The 23,389-nt window shown below is 47.1% G+C and overlaps 1 protein-coding gene and 1 pseudogene across 3 annotated transcripts in view; one reads left to right on the plus strand and one right to left on the minus strand.

Annotated features, from left to right (window-relative positions):
- Positions 1 to 22,620, minus strand: part of ADAM33 (ADAM metallopeptidase domain 33) — a 97,345-nt gene extending 74,725 nt beyond the window's left edge. The window contains exons 1-2 of one of the 2 annotated variants that reach the window (XM_081876728.1): positions 22,243 to 22,620; positions 11,117 to 11,199 (exon numbers count right to left, since the gene is read on the minus strand). In XM_081876728.1, coding sequence (XP_081732854.1) covers positions 11,117 to 11,199; positions 22,243 to 22,375 — 216 coding nt within the window. In that variant the 5' untranslated portion in view covers positions 22,376 to 22,620. The remainder of the gene's footprint in view (positions 1 to 11,116; positions 11,200 to 22,242) is intronic. The other variant, XM_081876727.1, reaches the window with a different exon arrangement.
- On the plus strand, positions 6,919 to 7,406 carry LOC309350565 (small nuclear ribonucleoprotein E pseudogene; annotated as a pseudogene). Its single transcript has one exon. The product of its transcript is annotated as a small nuclear ribonucleoprotein E pseudogene (transcript).
- Positions 22,621 to 23,389: the final 769 nt, after the last annotated feature.

Raw genomic sequence — 23,389 nt, forward strand, 5'->3', positions numbered from 1 at the left:
TCCCCTTCCCCTCTTTTCCTTTTTCCTTTCTCCTTCTGTGATGGAACTCCTATTTGGAGACTTCCCTGGCTTTTTTCTGGCCCGTGTAGGACCAGTCTGAATAGTTGGCCTTGGTGAAGATTTGACGTTTTCATCCCCCAAAAGTTTTTGATTGGAGTTTCTGCTGAAATGAGGCTGCATTTTAATGTTGTATTTTAATCTTGTTTTTAATCAATTGTTTTTATATCAGGTGTTAGCCGCCCTGAGCCCAGTCTTGTCTGGGGAGGGCGTGGTATAAATAAAATATTTATTTATTTATTTATTTATTTATTTATTTATTAATTATTATTATTATTATTATTATTATTATTATTATTATTATTATTATTATACTGTGCATCCCTTGCGAAGAAAGCCCTTCTTCATGCAGCATGGTTAAACTACGGAACTCACTTCCTCCGGAGGCAATGACAGCCTCCAAGTTAGATGGTTTTACAAGGGGATTCAATCAATTAATGGTTATTGATGGCTATCAGTCATGACGGCTCGGCTCTGCCTCCCTAGCCAAAGACAGCAATATTCTGATTACCAATTGCTGGAAATCTTAGCAGGAGGAGGAGGGGCTAAGAGGCAATGACTGAGCTCAAGGTCAACCCCATGGCTGAGTGAGGTTCCAGACCAGGGGTCAGCAAACTTTTTCAGCAGGAGGCCGGTCCACTGTCCCTCAAACCTTGTGGGGGGACGGACTATATTTTGAAAATAAAAATAAAAGTGAATTCCTATGCCCCACAAATAACCCAGATGCATTTTAAATAAAAGCACACATTCTACTCATGTAAAAACACCAGGCAGGCCCCACAAATAACCCAGAGATGCATTTTAAATAAAAGGACACATTCTACTCATGTAAAAACACACTGATTCCCGGACTGTCCGCGGGCCAGATTTAGAAGGCAATTGGGCCGGATCCGGCCCCCGGGCCTTAGTTTGCCTACCCATGTTCCAGACCCTGGTCGCTCCCACGTCCAAGTCGGAAACTCCAACCACTGCACGGCGCTGCCTCTCAAAATGCCAGCCACTCGGTAAGGATGGGCTTGCCAAGGTTTCAAAATGCGTGCACACAAACACACATTGCACAAACACACACAGAGAGACAGGGAGAAAGCCACTGAGCCCTGCCCATTGGAATCAGATGTGCCGCAGAAAACGACACTGAATTCGCTCTCGCCACCCCATTCCTGGCATAACACAGCCCTCCATGTCACCCTTGGCATTTAGCCCTGCTGGCGACGTTCCACTCCTGTCCCTTACAGCAGTGCGAGTCCTGCAACCGCCCTAGAGCTCCACCACCAACGCTAGGGATTTTTCACACCTCCAAGAGTTAAATCTGTCCCAGTCAGAAGGCGGCCCCTTTGCCGCAGGGTCAAGCCAAAGAAAAGCAAAAATGGAAGCAATTATCGGTCACTTATCTAAGCCCTGAGCTCAAGGCCAAGCCAAGCTGACCTTGAGACTGCAAGGGAGAGGGAAGCATTTGCACACACACACTCGCACAGTCTCACTTGTGTGCGCACACTGATTTCCCAGAATCCTCTGGGCTCTCGCGTTCTGAGATGTGAACTGCAGAGAGCCTAGGGAAACAGTGTTAAAGACTTTTTAGTTTAGAGGGAAAGGCGAGGAAAAGATGACAAGGTCAAGGTTTATAAAGTTTTCCACGGCATGAAAAAAGCAGAGAGAGAAAGATTTTCCTCCTTCTCTCTTAACGTTACAGCTTGCGGACCCTCGGGACTCAGCTACATTAGTCAAAAAGGTGTTTTAAATGCATTGTAAACATGCAACAGCAGATGGCGCTGGAGAGCAAAAAAAAGTTCTGCAATTTTTCCATATCGGTTTTCTTCTTCTTTTGTTATAACTTTAATTTCTGGCTTATTTATAACGTGTGTTTTTCCTGCATGTAGATCCACCCTTGGTAAAGCTGATTGTTGAAATATTCAGGAAAGAAGACTTAAACTGTGAGTTAAACCAGGCCTAGGCAACCTTCGGCCCTCCAGATGTTTTGGCCTACAACTCCCATGATCCCTAGCTAACAGGACCACAGACAGTGATGTTTCTGAATACCAGTTGTGGGAGGGGAGAAGGCTCCTGTGTTCGAATTCTGATCACGGGTTTCCCACTGGGGCATCTGGGTGGCCACTGTGAGAACAAGATGCTGGATTCCTGCATTGCAGGGGGTTGGACTACATGACCCTCGGGGTCCCTTGCCACTCGACAGTTCTAAGATTCTATGAAAATATGCACCAAACGTCTTATTTATCACATGATAAATATGTATTTCATTGTAAAGGTAAAGGTAAAGGGACCCCTGACCATTAGGTCCAGTCGTGGCCGACTCTGGGGTTGTGGCGCTCATCTCGCTTTATTGGCCAAGGGAGCCAGCATACAGCTTCCAGGTCATGTAGCCAGCATGACTAAGCCGCTTCTGGCGAACCAGAGCAGTGCACGGAAACGCTGTTTACCTTCCCACCAGAGCGGTATCTATTTATCTACTTGCACTTTGTGCTTTCGAACTGCTAGGTTGGCAGGAGCAGGGACCGAGCAACGGGAGCTCACCCCGTCGCAGGGATTCGAACCGCCAACCTTCTGATCGGCAAGCCCTAGGCTCTGTGGTTTAACCCACAGCACCACCACTCTCTAAGTGCACTTTATCCTAAAATACTCATTTCAAAGACAACTAACTCATTTTTAACGCATCTAGAGATAGTGGGGTGCAGTGCTTAGAACAGGGGTAGGCAAACTAAGGCCCGGGGGCCGGATCTGGCCCAGCGTGTTTTTACATGAGTAGAATGTGTTCTTTTATTTAAAATGCATCTCTGGGCTATTTGTGGGGCATAGGATTTCATTCATTTCCCCCCAAAAAATATAGTCCGGCACCCCACAAGTTCTGGGGGACAGTGGACTGGCCCCCTGCTGAAAAAGTTTGCTGGCCCCTGGCTTAGAATGTCTAGCTAGGGCTTGAGAGACAAGGGTTCAAATCTTCCCATTAAGCCATGAAACTCACTGAGTGACCTGGGTCTGGCCAGTGTCTGAGCCAGCCTATCTCACAGGGCTGTTGTGAGGATGGTGTGTGGAGGAGTGTTTGTACGGCATCTCGAGCTCCTTTGAGGAGAGATGCAAATGGCATAATTTAATGTCTTGGTACGTCTTTTCGAACTGAAAGCTGTAGTGCCAAATGCGAACAAGTGTAAATCGCAGGCTCCTCTGTTGAAAAGGCTAAAAATGGCAAGGAAATGCTAATGGGGGCTTTAAAAGACTCACCCGCCTAACAGATCCTGCCCATGGACTGACTCAGTTTCCCTTCCTGTCACACCTGTGTGGTGGTTGAGCCGCCTCTGCAGCTGCTGTGAAAAATGAGGTGGCAGCTTCCGCCACAATCTCACCACTTCCTCATCTGGTTTTGTGAGCAGAGGGAGGAGGAGGAGGAGGAGGAGGAGGAGAAGGAGGAGAAGAAGAAGAAGAAGAAGAAGAAGGGAAGAAGGGGGCAAGGGGGGGACAGAGAGAAAAGAAGAAGATGATGGAGATGGAGATGGAGGAGGAAAGGAGGGAGGGAGGGAGGGAGAAAGAGAAAAGAGAGAGAGGGGGAGGGAGGGAGAGAGAGAGAGAGAGAGAGAGAGAGAGAGAGAGAGAGAGAGAGAAAGAAAGAAAGAAAGAAAGAAAGAAAGAAAGAAAGAAAGAAAGAAAGAAAGAAAGAAAGAAAAGGAGGGAGAGAGAGAAAGAAAGAAAAGAAGGGAAGGAGGGAGGGAGGGAGGGAGGGAGGGAGAAAGAGAAGAGAGAGAGAGAGAGAGAGAGAGAGAGAGAAAGAAAGAAAGAAAGAAAGAAAGAAAGAAAGAAGAGGAGGAGAGAGAGAGAGAAAGAAAGAAAGACTCTATTCTAGAAAGAAAGAAAGAAAGAAAGAAAGAAAGAAAGAAAGAAAGAAAGAAAGAAAAGAAGAAGAGGAGGAGGGAGGGAGGGAGGGAGGGAGGGAGGGAGGGAAAGAAAGGAAGGAAGGAAGGAAGGAAGGAAGGAAGGAAGGAAGGAAGAGGAGGATGTGTGTGTGTGAGAGAGAGAGAGAGAGAGAGAGAGAGAGAGAGAGAGAGAGAGAGAAAGAAAGAAAGAAAGAAAGGAAGGAAGGAAGGAAGGAAGGAAGGAAGGAAGGAAGAAGAGAGGAAGAAGGAAGGAAGGAAGGAAGGAAGGAAGGAAGGAAGGAAGGAAGGAAGGAAGGAAGGAAAGAAAGAAAGAAAGAAAGACTCTTTATTCTCGGAAACCCCAAGGCCTTGCTAAACTGTACAGCAAACATATCACCCCCTTCAGGGCAATGCATTCTCTGGGCCTGCCTAGGATGCTCCATTGTGCCATGGAAACGCACGGCTGCGCTTAGAGATGCAGGGAGAAATGTGTTCAGTTCACATTTTCAAGCGAAGCTCATTTGCCCTCCAAGATTCACACACTTGGGGTGGAACTCAGCCAACCCTCAAAATGTGCCCTTCTCTGAATTCTGTGATGCAATCTTCCAGGCAAAAATAAAAATGTATACAAAACAAGTGACATGGCTCCCCAAATCTCTTTTCTGATGAGAGCAGCTTTTGCATCTCATTTGGAAACCAAGGACCCAGAGTCTGGAGGAAGAATGGGGAGGCACACAATGCCAGATGCTGGAAGTCCAGTGTGAAGTTTCCGCAGTCTGTGTTGATTTGGGGAGCCATGTCACCAGCTGGTGTTGGTCCACTGTGCTTCATTAAGTCCAGGGTCAACACAGCCGTCTACCAGGAGATTTTGGAGCACCTCATGCTTCCTTCCGCAGACGAGCTTTATGGGGGTGCTGATTTCATTTTCCAGCAGGACCTTGGCACCTGCCCACACTGCCAAAAGTACCAAAACCTGGTTCAATGCCCATGGGATTACTGTGCTTGATTGGCCAGCAAACTCACCTGACCTGAACCCCATAGAGAATCTATGGGGCATTGCCAAGAGAAAGATGAGAGACATGAGACCGAGCAATGCAGAAGAGCTGAAGGCTGCTATTGAAGTATCCTGGTCTTCCATAACACCTCAGCAGTGCTGATAGCATCCATGCCATGCCACATTAAGGCAGTAATTGATGCAAAAGGGGCCCAAACCAAGTACTGAGTACATATGCATGCTTCTACTTCTCAGAGGTCCAATATTGCTCTATTTGCAATCCTTGTTTTGCTGATTTCATTTAATATTCTAATTTTCTGAGATTGTTAATTTGGGGTTTTCATCAGCTGTATGCCATGATCATCACAACTATAACAAATAAAGGCTTGACATATCTCCCTTTGCATGTCATGAGTCTATCTCATATATTACCATATTTTTCGCCCTATAGGACGCACTTTTTCCCCTCCAAAAATGAAGGGGAAATGTGTGTGCGTCCTATGGGGCGAATGCAGGTTTTCGCTGAAGCCTGGAGAGCGGTCGGTGCGCACCGACCCCTCTTGCTCTCCAGACTTCAGGAAGCTCTCCGCAAGCCGTGGGAGAGCTGTGCGAAGTTGCTTGCAAAGAGCTGCCTGCACCCAGAAGCCTGGGTGGCGCTGAGCTCAGCGCCCTCCAGGCTTCGGACTTCGCGCAGCTCTCCGTAAGCAGTGGGGGAGCTGTGCGAAGTTTGTGGAGAGCTGCCTGTTCTGGGGGCTGGGGTCGGGGAAAATAATTCCCCCCCCCCTTATTTCCCCCCAAAAAACCTAGGTGCGTCCTATGGGCCGGTGTGCCCTATGGGACGAAAAATACAGTAGTTTCACCTTTTAAGTTGAATTACTGAAACAAATGAACTTTCCCACGATATTCTAATTTACCGAGTTTCACCTGTACATTCATCTGCAACGATTAACTGAGGCCTGTTTTTAACTTTCTTGTGGTATTTATTGCCTTATATTTTATGCCGTAAGCCACTTTGGTATATATTTTTAATGGCACAGTGGCATGCAATTATTTTTGCAAATGAATAAACAATGCAGCACCAACAAATATCTGCAGAAATCAAATTCTTTCTAGCAGTTGGAAGAAGAAATCAGGTGTAGGGCTGGCCTCAGCCCTCCTTCTCCCTTCATTGGAGTGGCTTGCTGAAACCACCCCTAAATGTTCAGCACATGCAATTTCACCTACAGGGACTTAACAGCTGCAAGGATACTAGGGTTACAAAATAGCTTAGGACAGCCTTTGCCAACCCGGCAGCTCCAGAGGCTTTGGATGACGTGAATTGTAGTCCAATGGTTGGGAGTTGTAGTTCAAAGTCTCTGTAGGGCACCAGGTTGACGAAGGCTGCCCTGCGCAGCTAGAGGCCGATCAGATTCCTAGAAAGGAACCAGGGGCCTGACCCTCCTTCGTTTTAATTCCTCTGAGTGGCCGAGGGATTTGCAACCAGCCTTTGGGCGCTGCGAGTAAGAACAACACTGCCGCAAGAATATTCGTCCCAAAATTATACCCTCGCTGCGGCCTTCCCAAAGAACGCCAAGTCCCGGGGGAGGAGGAGAGGGTGAAAATAATTTTTTAAAAAAACCTGGAGATGCTTGGCCTACATTCCTCTCTGGCAACCGCACTTGGGATTATATATAGCTGCGGAAACCGACAGCTTCTCTCTGTGTCATGACTGGAATGGACGGAGGACAGAGCAGGGCAATAAAAGACACACCAATGGGTTGTTTTGAGGTTTTTCTGCTCTGTGTGTGTGTGTCTCAGTCACATCAGACATGTTAGAAGTTTGTGGGTCTGTGGAACTCCCTGCCACAGTGAGGCAGCGAGGGATGCCAGCTTGGCCAGCTTCAAAAGACGACCAGGCGAAAGATGAGGAACCAGAGAGAAACGGCAAACTAAGCTGATGGACTACGCCGAAACACCAAAGCTGACCGAAAAGCTCAGGAACCAAGAAGACAAAAACTTTTTAAAAGAATGGGGGAAAGGACTGCCGCGTCTCGCCTAAGTCGGCTCGTCCTGTCGGGGGTCATTCCCAGCCCAGCTGCCGGCCAAGGCCAGAAGGTGGAGAAAGTGATGGGGCAGCCCATCAACCTCATTTTCAGATACCTACAGAACAGGTCCAGAATTCAGGTGTGGCTGTATGAACAGGGATTGGATGAATATATGAACTTGGTTCTGGATGATGCTGCGGAGATTCACTCCAAGACAGAACCAAGGAAACAGCTGGGTCAAATTATGTTAAAAGGAGACAATATTACTCTTCTACAGAGTGTTTCTAGCTAGAAATAGCTATTGAGTCTGTTTTACTTATTATTTTAATCTTTAAACCTATAGAAGAAAATGTGCAGTGATTTAATGGTATCGCTCCCAATTCTACCATTGGTGTCTGAAGAGTGAAGAATGAAGCCAGTTACTGAATTTGTGCTTGCATAATTTCCAATAACTTTTCTACATTGGTGTTGAATTGTGTTGTTGTTTAGTCGTTTAGTCGTGTCCGACTCTTCGTGACCCCATGGACCAGAGCACGCCAGGCACTCCTGTCTTCCACTGCCTCCTGCCATTTGGTCAAACTCATGCTGGTAGCTTCGAGAACACTGTCCAACCATCTTGTCCTCTGTCGTCCCCTTCTCCTTGTGCCCTCCATCTTTCCCAACATCAGGGTCTTTTCCAGGGAGTCTTCTCTTCTCATGAGGTGGCCAAAGTCTTGGAGCCTCAGCTTCATGATCTGTCCTTCCAGTGAGCACTCAGGGCTGATTTCCTTCAGAATGGAGAGGTTTGATCTTCTTGCAGTCCATGGGACTCTCAAGAGTCTCCTCCAGCACCAGAATTCAAAAGCATCAATTCTTCGGCCATCAATCAGCCTTCTTGATGGTCCAGCTCTCACTTCCATACATCACTACTGGGAAAACCATGGCTTTAACTATACGGACCTTTGTTGGCAAGGTGATGTTTCTGCTTTTTAAGATGCTGAGTTGAATTGTAGTTCTTTATAAATAAAACTTTTTGTTAGTAAAAAAAAAAATGGGGGGAAATTTATAATTTACTTGGGAGGCCACTGAAAGCAGATGAAAAAATCAGCAGGATTTTAATATCACTTGTAATGCAACAGGTATTGTGGATAATACGGATGAATACAAAATATAGATTATGTAATGATGTGTTGTTGAAAATGTTCACAATAGAACCCATTGAAGGGATGGAAGGGGAAGTGGCGAGATTCAGAGAAATCTCTTTGTACAGATATGTCACTGGAACTGTATAAATATATAAACTTATATTTGTAAAATCAAATAAAAAATATTTCAAAAGAGGACCAGGGAAATTTTGAGAGGAGGGCTATCGATGGCTACTAGGCCACAGTTGGAAGCAGCGATGTTTATCAGTTGCTGGAAATGGCAGCAATCTCTCTTTCTGTTCTTGTGACACACATTTTAAGAGACTGCCCAGGTCAAAACGGTTTCACCAGGGCTGTCAGCAACCTGGGCAGTATTAAAAGAGGGTTAGAAACATGCATCCGCTAAACCGGCTCAAATATTTGTTGGAAATGTAAGGAAAAAGAAGGGACATTTTATCGTATGTGGTGGGATTGTAGAAAAATAAAAATAAAAATCTGGGAAATGATATATAATGAGTTGAAGAATATGTTCAAATTAACATTTGTAAAAAAGCCAGAAGCATTTTTGTTAGGGATTGTAGGAAAAGACCTGCCAAGGAAAATGAAGAACATATTTATGTATGCGACAACGGCAGCAAGAGTCATAATAGCACAAGGATGGAAGAATGAAGAAACCCCGACAAAAGAACAGTGGCAAGGAAAATTGATGGACTATGCGGAACTGGCAAAACTGACACACAAACTGCGCGATAAGGACAACTGTGACTTGAAAGAAGACTAGGAACCTTTTACAAAGTATTTAAAGAAACAACAAGATGAATTGGACTCCTTGGCAGGTTTTGAATAAACATACACAAATTTATTTGTTAATATAATAGATGGATAACTTAGAGATTTTTACATTTTTATAACATGCGGAGAATAATATGTGTTAATAAATCAGAAAGAGGAACTGAGGGAAGTCATGGGGGGGAGGGGGAAATGGGAGGGGGGAAATGGGGGAAAATACAATTGTTGGAATAATTTGTTATGTAAAAACAGTCAATAAAAAACTTTTAAAAAGAAACATGCATCCGTCCCCGACGATTACCCCTAAGTAGAGCTTCCTTGTTCAGGGGAATTCTACCTCAGAATTCCAGGCACTACATGGCAAACTACCGATTCAGAGTCAGACCCTGACAGCAAACAGGACGTGAATCAGGGCAATAATGAAAGCAATATGCCTAAGTGTAGAAACGGCTTTATTCATTTCCTGAGCCCATGGCAGGGTGAATGACACAGCAAGCGATGCACGATGTTGCTGCTGTTGCTATGGTAACCCCCTGCACCTGGCATCCTTATCTCTCAGCATCCAGGCGCGGGGATGTGGTCTTCGAGACCTGAGCCCAAGCGCTGTGCAATTTAACCCGTTGTTCACATTGCACCAACGAGATACCAAAAGCCTGTCATCGTGCAACAAGTAAATACATTTCTCCAAATCGGTTTTCACATTCGCCTGCTTCTCTGTGTCTTTTCTCAAGCCCTCTGATTTCCCACCTTGCCCCTCTTTCTTGCACGGCACTTTTAGACTTATTAATGGAACTCATTAATACTCATCCCTGCTTTCCTCGCTCTTAAAAAAAGAAAAGGGGAAAGGCTCTTTTATGCCTAATTGCTTTTGGCCTTTGCCAAACACACACAGAAATTGGTTCCGTTTATTCTGGTTCCTCTTCTAAATAAGATTGCGAGCCCCACTGGGCAGTGTTTGCCTTGTTATGAGTTTTACGCAAGTGCCTGATGTTTTCCGGCGCCAGACGAATCATCATAGTTGTCATAGATATCATCATTTTAGAGAAAATCACTGCTGTCTGGCAGGAACAAAGCAGCTGGTTTCAGAGGCACTGCACCCTTCGACTATATATCTGCACTCGCAAATGCACATCGATTCTTGTTTTGAGCAAGAGATAGCTAGAGAGAGGTTTATAAAATTAAACTTTGCATACAGAGAGTGGAGAGAGAGAAATGATTCTACCAGTTGCAAGAAGCCACTGGAAATGGCTCCATGAATTTGTCCCATCCTCTTTTAAAGCCCTCCAGGTTGCTGGTCATCGCTGCCTCCTGTAGCAGGGAGTTCCATAGTCTGACTTACATCGTTTTAACAGTCATGCAGAATCCTAGAAACCGTGGTTTGCTAAGGTCATGCGCCCTGAACAAACTACAGTTCCCATGATCCTTTGAGGTAAGGCACCATTCTTAAAGCGATGCAAGGGTGCTTAATTTAATAAATAAACAGAATGCCTTTTAAATGTGTTTGTGGGAGGGGGATATTGGTTTGTGCTTTCCCCCACTTGCCTTTATTATGAATTTTGTGTTTTCATCTTGTACAGTCATACTTCATGTTACGTTTGCTTTGTGTTACATTCTTTCAGGTTACGTCCCACCGTGACCCGGAAGTTTCGCTTCCGGGTTTCACTGCTTGCGCATGTGCAGAAGAGCAAAATAACATCACGCGCATGCGCAGAAGCAGCGAATCGCAACCCGCGCGTGCGCAGATGCGCTGCTGTGGGTTGCGCTCTTTTCATGTTGTGAATGGGCTTCCAGAACTAGAGGTACCACTGTATTTTGATGTTGCAAACTGCCCTGAGTTCTACGGATGAAGCACGGTATACAAATTTAAGAAAGAAAGAAAGAAAGAAAGAAAGAAAGAAAGAAAGAAAGAAAGAAAGAAATTGTGATGTACGCTGCAGAAGTGACCCTAGCAACTGTATCAAGACCTGCCCGTAATACCCCGAGAGAACTTAAGTCTTCTTCATTGGAACAGCACGTCCTTGCTCTCCCTCCGAAGTCCGAGATGCTATTTATTATTATCTATTAAAAATGCTAAAATTCCCTTCATCTGGACAGATCTGAGGGCAGCACACAATAAACTCAACAGTCACAAAGTGCAATAAAACATAATAATCACCCCATAACACCAAAAGCAGGAACAATTATGAAACAATGAAACATCCATCAAGGCAACGAAGAAAAGAAATAGGGAATCAGCAGGAATCAAAACAGAGGAGGGCAAGATCCAACCTTTTCCGCCTCGCCAACATCCCGCCGATTCCGTCCTCCTGAGATCCATCGCGGCCGGACAAACTCTCCCTGCGGTGACAGTCCTAAGGGTAGAAAACAGAAACTCAAATGCCCAGTTAAGTGAAACAAAATCTTCCACCCCGATCCCTTGCCAGAATCATTTAAACCTCTGCACCTGCCCAGAGAGAGAATGGTCCATTTTAGGAACGGCAAAACTGAGCTACAGGAAAACCAGCAGGAAGGAGCCCCTCCAAAAAAGTAGTTTGGGGAGCAGAGCAGGAACCGAGATTTATCTGTGAACCAAAGGCAAACTCAAAACTCAGCTCTCTCTTCCCCTTTGGGGTTGTTTTTTCTGCGAAATACCTGCAGGGGGGAAAAACCCACAAGAAAAACAGGGGAAGGGGACCCAAAGCAGGAAAGAAAACCGTTCTTGCGGCAGAGCAATAGCATCTAGATCTGTCACTCAGATAGCAGAAGCTGAAACAGTTAAAGGGAACTCGGAAAGCTGCTATGAAGCACCGACTTGAGACGTCTCCAAAACAACCGGAAAACAACTTGGATTACTCAATGGCAGAGGGGAGGGGAGGGGAGGGGAGAGCAGGGTGCTGCGAGACATGATGAAAACTCTTAGTTTTACCTTGGATCCCGAACACCTTGCGAATCGAACGTTTTGGCTCCTTAATGCCGCAAACCCGGAAGTGAGTGTTCCGGTTTGCAAATGTTCTTTGGAACCCGGACGTCCAGCACGGCTTCCGATTGGGTGCAGGAGTTTCCTGCAGCCAACTGGAAGCGGCGCCTTGGTTTCGAAATGTTTTGGAAGTTGAACAAGCTTCCAGAACGGATTCCGTTCAACTTCCAAGGTACGACTGTGTATATATAGATATAGATAGATGATATAGATAGATAGATAGATAGATAGATAGATAGATAGATAGATGATAGAGATAGATGATAGATAGATGATAGATGATAGATAGATAGATAGATAGATAGATAGATAGATAGATAGATAGATAGATGATAGAGATAGATAGATAAATGATAGAGATAGATAGATAGATAGATAGATAGATAGATATAGATAGATAGATAGAGATAGATAGATGATAGATAGATAGATAGATAGATAGATAGATAGATAGAGATATAGATCACGACGGTCACCTCCAGGCTTGATTATTTTAACTCGCTCTACATGGGGCTGCCCTTGAAGCTGACCCAGAAATTCCAGCGGGTGCAGAATGCCGTGGCGAGGCTCCTTACAGGGTCCTCGCCGCGGGATCACATTCACCCAGTGCTATACCAGCTGCACTGGCTCCCGGTGGAGTACAGGGTCAGGTTTAAGGTGCTGGTTTTAACCTTTAAAGCCCTATGCGGCCTAGGACCCACGTACCTACGGGACCACCTCTCCTGGTATGCCCCACGGAGGACCTTAAGGTCCACAAATAACAACACTTTGGAGGTCCCGAGCTTCAAGGAGTTTAGATTGGGCCTTTTCAGTACTGGCCCCGACGTGGTGGAGCGCTCTGTCACAAGAGACTAGGGCCCTGCGGGACTTGACATCTTTCTGCAGGGCCTGCAAGACAGAGCTGTTCCACCTGGCTTTTGGTTTGGACTTGGTCTGACCCTTATGTTTCCCTCCCCTTAAGGTCTTGATTTATCAGCTACTTTAAAATTAGGCTGCATTTTAAATTACATCTTAACCTGTATTTTAAATTGGGTTTTTTTTCCCCTCCCTCTCTTTCCCCCCTATTATGTTTTACTGTGATTTTATTTTATTGGTGTTAGCCGCCCTGAGCCCGGCTCTGGCTGCGGAGGGCGGGGTATAAATAAAATTATTATTATTATTATTATTATTATTATTATTATTATTATTAGAGTGTATGCTGATAGTGCCAAGGCTACAGGTTTGTTCCCCACAAGGGAGAGCTGCAAATTCCAACCTTGGGCCTCCAGCTGTTTTTGAACTACAATTCCCATCATCCCTGACCACTGGTCTTGCTAGCTAGGGATGATGGGAGTTGTAGTCCAAAAACAGCTGGAGGCCCAAGGTTGGGAAACACTGGACTAGATGATCCTCGGGATCCCTTCCAACTCTGCCATCCCATGTTTCCAAAGAAACCCAGTTCAGACAAAATCTTGAGACCCCATTAACCTTGACTGGCTCAGCATCCTAAAGGAAGCCAAGTGCCAAGGAAATTAGTCTGGGATTGGTCCCCCGAAATAGAACAGCCCGGCCATCAACCTCACATCTGTGGTCAGGAGGACAGAAAGTGAATACACAGCCACTCTGTGAAATTCAATGGGATAACTTGCTAAAGGGCTTTTTTAAAATAGGCTTAAGAAATCTATCTCCCTTGCCACCGCCACCGCCTCCCCAGTTTCCTGCCACCGCTCAATTAAACATTCTCTCGGTGACTTGAAAAGCCTATTAAGGATAAGTAGATCTCAAAGGATCCTAAGCACCAAAACACATGGGCCCAGACATCGGTTCAAACAGCTACGCTGTACCTTGTTCAGGATCCCACGGGAGACATTTTCCTTTGCAAGCTCTACTTAAAGGAGTAAGATTTGCAAGAGGTCATGCACTGGTTAATTTAACCAGAGAAAGGAAGTTTAGGGGGGAGAGACAAGCCTGGGACTCACCCCACAGTGCATCATCTTATAATTTTAATCCGTTCTAGTATTTTAACATTTGAATGCTGCAAGGTAGGCTTGTAGTTATTTCTCGATTTTACTCTCTATCCTTCGTAAGCTGCTTTGAGGGTTTGCTTGTTTTTACACTCATAGACTTGTAGAGTTGGAAGGTCACCTACAACCCCTTGCAATGCAGGGATCTTTTGCCCAATATGGGATTCGAACCCACAACCCTGGGATTAAGAGACTCCTGCTCTACCAGCTGAGCTTCCCCTGAGATTCAAGCCTTGTGTAAATTTTATGCTTAACAGCTCAGTTGGTTTGAGCATGGTGTCGATAACGCCAAGGTTGCAGGTTCGATCCCTGCATATGGGACAGCTGCAAATTGCAGGGGGTTGGACTAGATGACCCTCAGGGTCCCTTCCACCTCTACAATTCTATGATTCTGTGAAATAACAAATATTGTACGCAATGGCCTGCCACACAACCAAGGCAGCTTTTGCCCACAGGGCCACAACGCTCTTCCTAAAAGTTAGTTTAAAGTGGCCCATTTTTGCTACCTTCAGACAACTCATTTACTGAGCATTTGTCCTGATTTGCTTGCACAAAGCTCTTGCAGTGGTTAGACTAGATCTGTATCTATATCGGTATATTGATGGAGGAGAAAAAGCTGCTGATGACTGTGGGAATGTTCGGGGATGCAGGAGAGGATATATTGTCTGATAATAGCCTTTCCAACTTGTGCTAACAAGTTCACAATTTGGCAGAGTAACATTCCCCCTTTTAAACTTGCAGCGGATGCGTTTGCTCAGGCTCGCTAAAGGCTCTATAATAACTGTTCTGGTATTTTCCCCTTATTCCCTCATAAAAGATAAGACACGACACAGCCTTCTATAGAAGTATAAAAAGGTTTACTCACACATCATTCTGTTTACAATAGGATCCCAGAAGGCAGACTTAGTTTAGAAAAGTAACATATACCTGGAAACTATCTCATAAGGAGACAGTCCCTTTGTCCTCTCTTGGCCAAGAGAGCATCTTTGGCTAAGCAGATGTTGCTTCTTCGACGCATGTAGTCAAAGAGAGAGAGATGGCTGCCCATCCCTGTGTTTTTGTCGTTACCTGCACAGGTGAGGCCACACCCACCTCTAGTCACATGCAGAGGAAGTCTGCCCCAGCCCGGAAGGAAACAGGAAGTTGACCTGCTGGCTGGACAAACATTCCTCCCCATGTGTAAACATGTTCACTCTAGGAATGTTGTACTTGACTGCTCTTGTGTTTCACGCCCCACAATGACTGCTGTCCATGAAGCTCTGCCTGCATGAGCAGAGACAGCAGTGTTTCTGAATGCCAGGGACTGGAAATTACAGGAGCAGAGAGTTGCTTTGGGGCTTGGACCATGTTTGCTGCTTTCCCATAACGGGCATCTGATTGGCCACAGTCAGAATAGGACCCTGGACTAGATGGGCCATTTGGGCCTGATGCATATTGGTGTTTTCAAAAAGAAAAAGTCCTCCTCTTGTAACTCTCAGGAGTGTTTTGCCAAGGAAGTTACCAGGGCATAAGAGCATCTCTTGGCACCTAAAAGACTACTGTCCATAAAGCTCTGCCTCTATAGTCAAAAGAAGCAATGCTGAGGGATGCGGGTGGCGCTGTGGTCTAAACCACTGAGCCTCTTGGGCTTGCTGATCAAAAGGTCAGCAGTTCGAATCCCCGCAACGGAGTGAGCTCCCGTTGTTCGGTCCCAGCTCCTGGCAACCTAGCAGTTCGAAAGCACACCAGTGCAAGTAGATAAATAGGTACCATTGTGATGGGAAGGAAAATGGCGTTTCTGTGCACTCTGGTTTCCATCACGGATTTCCTTTGCACCAGAAGCGGTTTAGTCCTGCTGGCCACATGACCGAGAAAGCTTTCTGTGGACAAACACCAGATCCCTCGGCTTGAAAAATGAGATGAGCACCACACCCCATAGTCGCCTTTGACTGGACTTAACCGTTCAGGGGTCCTTGACCTTTTACCTTACCTTCTGGAAACCACAAGAGGGGAGAGAGCTCTTGAGCTCGGATCCTGCTTGTGGGCTTCACACAGGTATCTGGTTGGCCACTGGGAGAACAGGATGTTGGACTAGAGGGGCCATTGGCCTGATCCAGTTACATGGCTTGTCTTAGGTTCTGGTGACTATACAGTCATACCTCGGGTTACAGAAGCTTCAGGTTGTGTTTTTTCAGGTTACAGACCGCTAAAATCCAGAAGTACCAGAATGGGTTACTTCCGGGTTTCGGCAGTCACGCATGCGCAAAAGGGCTAAATCACGCTTCGCTCATGCACAGAAGCACCGAATCGCAACCCTTGCATGTGCAGACATGCCACTGCGGGTTGCGAACATGTGTCCCTCATGGATCACGTTCGCAACCCAAGCGTCCACTGTATCTAGTATTTATTAAGAATTTAGAATCATAGAATCATAGCATTGTAGAGTTGGAGGGGACCCTGAGAATCATCTGGGGAGACCCAGCCAGATGGGTGGGGTACAAATAAATTATTATTATTATTATTATTATTATTATTATTATTATTATTATCATCATCATCATCATCATCATCATCATCTGGTTCAACCCCCTGCAATGCAGTTGTCCCGGACGGGGATAGAACCTGCAACCTTGGCGTGATAAGCTCTCAACAACCGAGCTATCCAGGCTCATTTAGTCTGATTCATTTGCAGGTAAAGAAATGCCATTGCGACACACTTCATAATCGGCACCAAGCTCACCCTGCAGCTCCCCAAAAATGGCTGATTGGAAGAGGAAAGGGGAAGCAGTGAAGAGGAGGAGAGAAAAGAGATCAGTCCAGCCTTTGCCAGTCTGGTCTCTTCCAGAAGTTCCGGACTACAACTCCCATCAGCCTCAGGGAGCACATACTGAAGGCTCGGGTAAGACAACAAGCAGATCTCGTTCAAAAAGGAAGGGAAGAGGGAGAGGAGGCTCTTCTGAAACACCTGTTCATTCAGAATCCATCCTGCTTTGCTGGCACAAAGCTGATACAGTTGTTCCATTATATCCAGCCCTTACTGAGCATCTGTTCCGATTTCTGTGCAAGGGAGGTTTATATGACAATGAGCGTCTGTTTGGCTGTCATCTTGATTTCCTTGCATTGTGCTGACACCCCTTCATAGTAAGATTATAAGAACATAAGGAGAGTCTGCTGGACTCACAGGGACCAACCAGACACCTGTAGGAGCAGGATTCGAACACAAGAGCCCTCCGCCCTCCTGTGGTCTTCAGCAACTGGGGCTGAAACATCAGAGTAGGAATTCCGTTTAAAGCATTGTAAATTTAAACAGGGAAAACAGGTAGAGGAAAACCAGGACTCCATTTCGCCATCTGGTGGCACAATGTTATATCGCACATACAACGCATAGACAGTAAATCACATTTTCTTTACCAGTCTAGCTGAGTCCTGGGATTCAGACACATTGCTGCCTCTAACTGTGGCAATCCATAGCCCTCTCCTCCACAAATTTGTCTCATCCTCTTTTGAAAACCTTCCAGGTTGGTGGCCACACTGTCTCTTGTGGCAGGGAGTTCCACCGTTTAACTGTGCGCTGCAAGAATAAATCGGCCCAGTATACCTGAAGGGGCGTCTCCACCCCCATCGTTCAGCCTGGACATGGAGGTTCAGTTCCAAGGGCCTTCTGGCGGTTCCCTCATTGCAAGAAGCAAAGTTACAGGGAACCAGGCAGAGGGCCTTCTTAGTGGTGGCACCTGCCCTGTGGAACACCCTCCCACCAACTATCTGACTTTTAGAAGACATCTGAAATAAACAACTGTCTGACTTTTAGAAGACATCTGAAGGCAGCCCTGTTTAGGGAAGTTTTTAATTTGTGATGTTTTATTCTGTTTTTAATCTGTTGGCAGCCACCCAGAGTGGCTGGGGAAACCTAGCCAGATGGGTGGGGTACAAATAATAATTTATTATTATTATTATTATTATTATTATTATTATTATGTGTTTTACGTGTCCTGAATCTTTCAATATTTAGCTTCATTGAGTGTCCAGGAGCTCTCATTGGGAGAGAGGTAGGAAAGTTGTTTTTTAATTTTATTTAACATAATTACTACAAAATATAAGCAAAATATTGCAAATACATACATACATATATATTTCAGATATGCACACATATATAGAAAAGAACAATAAAGGAGAAAGGAAGAAAAGAAAAAAGAAAAAGAAAAAATAACGTGAACAAGAAGAAGAGAAGTTGGAAGAGTTTCTTCCAAATTTATTCTACAAATATCTCAATAATAAAACTCTAGCAAAGTTCCCTGCCCTGTTTTGCATGTCCACGGATCTAAGCAACTTCCCTGTCCAACATCACAAAGACAGAGAGGAAAACTCTGGGCTGGACAGACACTTCTGAATCTGTCCCAGACTAGACCATATAGAGTCATAATGGAGCGTAACTAAACTCTGGCAATCCCAAGCCAGAAGAAAGGAATTTCCCCCAGAAACACATCTACAGAAGCTGAAGCCTCAGCAGCTGCACAGCATCACAGCCAACAAGGCACACCAGCGCATGGGCGCCTGTCGTCGTCCCCCAAGAACACCCAACGCTCTTCGCATAAGAACTGGCCCAAACCACACTTGCACCATGTGTTTATAGCAGCGTGATACCACTTTAAACAGTTGTGGTTCCCTCTTCAGCATACTGGGAGCTGTGGTTTCCTAAGGGTGCTAAGAGCTGATAAGAGACCCCCGGAGAACTACAGTTCCCAGAACTTCCTGGGAAAGGGGGTTGATTGTTAAACACTCTGGGAACCAGCACCCTTAACAAACTACAGCTCCCAAAGGGACGTAAGAGGCCAGTTTGCCCATCTAGTCCAGCATACAGTTCTCAAAGTGGCCAGGCAGATGAGTCCCATTACCTTTTTACCTTACCTGCCTGCCAGTGGCGTAGCGTGGGTTGTCAGCACCCGGGGCAAGGCAAGTAATTTGTGCCCCTAACCCCTAACCTGCCGCCGCTGCCAGCTTCTTCTTGCTGCTGCCTGGACTGGGGTATTTACGGTGAGGTAGCCACGGCGGCGGGTCCATGTCAGGTGATCTGAGGCAAGTTGCCGCTGGCGTTGCCGCCCAAACGACGCCGCTTGCCCGGAGGAGGAGGAGGGCAGAGAGGCGAGGAAAATGCAACATGGCCCAGCAGCTGCAGCAGCAGAAGTGGCGGCGGAGGGGCTGTCAGGAGGGGGTGCCTGGCGCGCCCTCCGCGGCCCTGACGCACTGAGAGCCGCTGCCTGCCGGACGCCTTCAGCCCAGACGCGCGCACAGCTCGTCGGTTCTGCGAGACATGGGGCTCTGCTACAGCCTGCGCCCGAGGCTCTTCGGCGACTCCAGAGGCAGCGAGCGCCCCCCCCAGATGTTGTGCCCGGTGCGGCCGGCCCCCCCCCCTGCACCCCCCACGCTACGCCACTGCTGCCTGCAGGAAACCCACAAGCATGATTCGACCATAAGAGCACTCTGCAAATCGGTGATTTCCAGGAACTGGTGTTCAGAAGCATCGCTGCCTCATGGCTAATAGCTATCTTCCAGATTCTGCTTAAAGTGATAATGTTGTACTTTAGATGAACCGTGTGAATGTGCCAAGTGTTTGAAAACTCAGATATATAAGCTAAGCACTGAGCGGCTCTTTAAATGAGGATTACAGCTGCAAAAATGGAATGCCCAGTTGCAAGTTTGGGGCCAGTAGGCTCGAAAGTCATATTTTTCAGTACAACCTTTGGCTTCCCGAAAATGAATTGTGACTGTGCAGATAAAATATAACGGATAGAATTCTTCAGGAAGTGTTGCTAGTGTGTGGAAACAGTCGAGATCCAAGGATCCCCAGGCATGTGCCTCCAGATGGTGGAGACATCGGGTGCCATCCTGACACCCGGTCATCTTCACTTGGTCACAAGAGGTTAATAGCCAGGTGCAAAATGCAGCCGGCACCTGGTGAATTTCGAACGCTGAATGTGCCCCTGGTGTTTTCCCTCTTTGGGCAAATCCTTCATCCGAGCTGTTCCCACTGACAAATCCTTATACAAAATGGAACTCTGGAGAACCGCTATCCAAAATTGGACTCAGGTTCTGTTCGTGGGCTTCCCATTGTGGCACCCCCTTGATCACTGTAAGAACACTGTGTCCAGGGCATCTGTCTGCCAGCTCCATCTGGTATGCAGGCTGAGACCCTCCCTGCCCGCAGACTGGCCAGAGTGGTGCATGCTCTGGTTATCTCCCGCTTGGACTACTGCAATGCGCTCTACATGGGACTACCTTTGAAGGTGACCCGGAAACTGCAACTAATCCAGAATGCGGCAGCTAGACTGGTGACTGGGTGTAGCTGCCAAGACCATATAACACCTGTCTTAAAAGACCTACATTGAAGAAGAAGAAGAAGAAGAAGAAGAAGAGTTTGGATTTGATATCCCACCTTTCACTCCCTTTAAGGAGTCTCAAAGCGGCTAACATTCTCCTTTCCCTTCCTCCCCCACAACAAACACTCTGTGAGGTGAGTGGGGCTGAGAGACTTCAGAGAAGTGTGACTGGCCCAAGGTCACCCAGCAGCTGCATGTGGAGGAGCGGAGATGTTAACCCGGTTCCCCAGATTACGAGACTACTGCTCTTAACCACTACACCACATTGGCCCACAGTACATTTCCAGGCACAATTCAAAGTGTTAGTGCTGATATTTAAAGCCCTAAATGGCCTCGGCCCAGTATATCTGAAGGAGTATCTCCACCCTCATCGTTCTGCCCGGACACTGAGGTCCACCCTCCAAGGGCCTTCTGGCGGTTCCCTACCTGTGAGAAGTGAGGTTACAGGGAACCAGGCAGAGGGCCTTCTCAGTGGTGGCGCCCGCCCTGTGGAACACCCTCCCATCAGATGTCAAGGAAATAAACAACTACCTGACTTTTAGAAGACATCTGAAGGCAGCCATGTACAGGGAAGTTTTTAATGTTTTATCATGTTTTTCATATTCTGTTGGGAGCCGCCCAGAGTGGCTGGGGAGGCCCAGCCAGATGGACAGGGTATAAGTAATAAATTGTTGTTGTTGTTGTTGTTGTTAGACAGTGCTGGACTAGAATGGCCCCCTTTGGAGTCATCCAGCAGCCAAGCTTTTCTCTGGTTCTTATGCACCACCTTCTGCCATCATTCAAGCCACCCAATCTGCCAACGGGCACAGAGAGGCAACCAATTCTCCAATGCACCTCCAAGTGGAGGGGCTCCTCAGACAAACTTAAATTGCACCCTCCCTACCAGACCAAACCATGGAGCTACTCCTAATTCATGAGCACATAGGAGTGTGGGTACATTTCAAGGCTCCCAGCAAGAATTGCCAAAGTTTTGTCTAAACTCTTAAAACACGGCACCCAAACTTGAAGCCAGGTGGTGAATGGGACAGATTCTGCACACTGGTGATTTGGGGTGTCATTCCTTCCTGCTAACTGTTCGTAGTGCCCAGATACAGAGGTTGGGGCCTCTCCAGATGAGGGCCTCCAGTAAGTGAAGTTTTCTCTCCAAACCCAGAAATAGCCCCTCACCAGATCCATCTGGATAGTTAGCCTTGGTGAAGACTTGACGTTTTCATCCCCCAAAAAGTTTTTGAGTTTCTGCTGAAATGAGGCTGCATTTTAACGTTGTATTTTAATCTTGTTTTTAAAGTTGTATTTCAATCAATTGTTTTATATCTGCTGTTAGCCGCCCTGAGCCCGGTCTTGGCTGGGGAGGGTGGGGTATAAATAAAATTTATTATTATTATTTATTATTATTATCTGCACCCAGCATCTCCTAAGAGCCACACCTTGAGCTCTCTCTCCTCTCGCCCACCAGGTATCAACGTGAGTGGCCCCCACCCCATTAGCCAGGAACACTCTTCCTACAGAAGCCAGGGGTCTCTCTGCCCCCTCTCTCCAAAAACATACAGACCTGTTAAGCCTTCCTCCTGTGCTCACATTCACCCCAAAGAGCTCCTATCCGTCCAAACGCAGATGTCGGGGTGAGGGGTGCCTATTCATCCCAAATCCCTCAATCTCACACCCCACCCCCGCCACAAAACGAAACAAAACAAGAGCGAAGACCTGTTTCCATGCCCAGCCAGGAAGACTCACCCTGCACAGCCAACACCCCGGAAAAAACCCACATGCCCAAAATTATCCCTTAATATGACGGAACCATAATCCCAACGCGCAACGGCAGCGTGGAAGCTCGTTCTTTCGCCCCCTCCCAGATGCCAGGGTGAGGGGCACCCGCTCCCCCACAACCAGAAATCTCTCTGCTCTCTTGTTTCTCCTCCAACCTCGGCTAAACGTTGCCCTTTTAAGCCACCAGCGCCTGCTAACCTTCTCCTACCGCGGAGACAACCGGCTGAAATCCCCCCTTTCTTTAACCGGGGTGGGGAAGGAAGAGGGGGAACCCCATACTAACCCCCCAGTCCAGCCACCAGCTGTTCTTTTTACCTTGCACTTTGGAGATGTCAACGTTGCTGGAGAGAAGCAGCAGCAGAGGCAGCGTGGAGAGAAAGCGCTCCCCGCTGAAAAGACCCCGGAGCGCCCCGCGCGCCCAGCTCCGTCTCTGCGCTCCCGTCTCCATGCCAGACGGCTCCCCGGTCCGTCTCCTTCGAGCCTCTCCTGCCCTCTCAACTCTCTTCCTCTCCTTCCCTCCGCTCAGTCATCACATCCCTCTCTCTGCTGCCCTCTCGCTCCCCTCTTCCCCTCCTGCAGAATCCTCTCTCTCTCGCGCGCGCTCTCTCTGGTTTGGTCTCTCCAGCTCGGAGTTCCTTGGCTGCCGACTCTAATGAGAACCACATGGGCTGGGAAGAGCCCACCTCGCTTGGAGGAGCCCTCCTCCTCCTCCTCCTCGCCTGCCCCAACAACCCCACCCTGCAAGGAGATCTCAGCTCCGGGATCCTTTCTCTCCCTTGCAGACGCAGGCGTGCGCTTTCCAAGAACGCGCGCATGTCCAGGCGCACGCAGGCAACACCCTGGTCCCCGCGAAGCCCGACGCGCCCCGGCGATCTTGGCAGGACAAAAGTTCAAAGCGAAGGTGGCCAAAGCTCTGGGATATAGACAGGCAGCTGTTGCAAAGCGTAGACAGCTCTGGCTCAGCCCCAGAAGCAGCTGCGAAACGCCGGGTCTCAGGGCGCGAACCCACACATGCCCCAAGGCCCGACATATTTAACAAATCAATAGGCTGTTTGTTTCTCCTGCTCCGTTTTGAGGGTGGCTGTTTGTGCAGCCCTGCCACTACAAAGCCCATGATCCAGCGCCAGCACCAACCGAAACATAATAAAAACCCACCCTCTGAACTTGCACAGAGTTCTTTTCTCTCGTCTGGTCCCTAGCTAGCAGAAGGACAAGGCTTCAGGAATAAACTAAGCCAGCATTTGTCATCCTCCCCCTGCAAAAAAAACACACTCCTAAGTTTACATTTTGGACACAGTTCAATATAAAGCAAAACTCCATTCAGTGTCTCTGGGACTGAATGGGCTTAAGCATGCCTAATTCTGCCTTTTGTATTTAAAGTTTGCACTTGAGATAACTTGGTACAATTGAATGAGTTTGGTTTTCTTGCCACCCTAAGCCACAACGAAGGGAAGTAAAATCA

The sequence above is a fragment of the Podarcis erhardii genome, assembly GCF_964252035.2.
Source record: "Podarcis erhardii genome assembly, chromosome: 9".
Taxonomy (NCBI): Eukaryota; Metazoa; Chordata; class Lepidosauria; order Squamata; family Lacertidae; genus Podarcis; species Podarcis erhardii.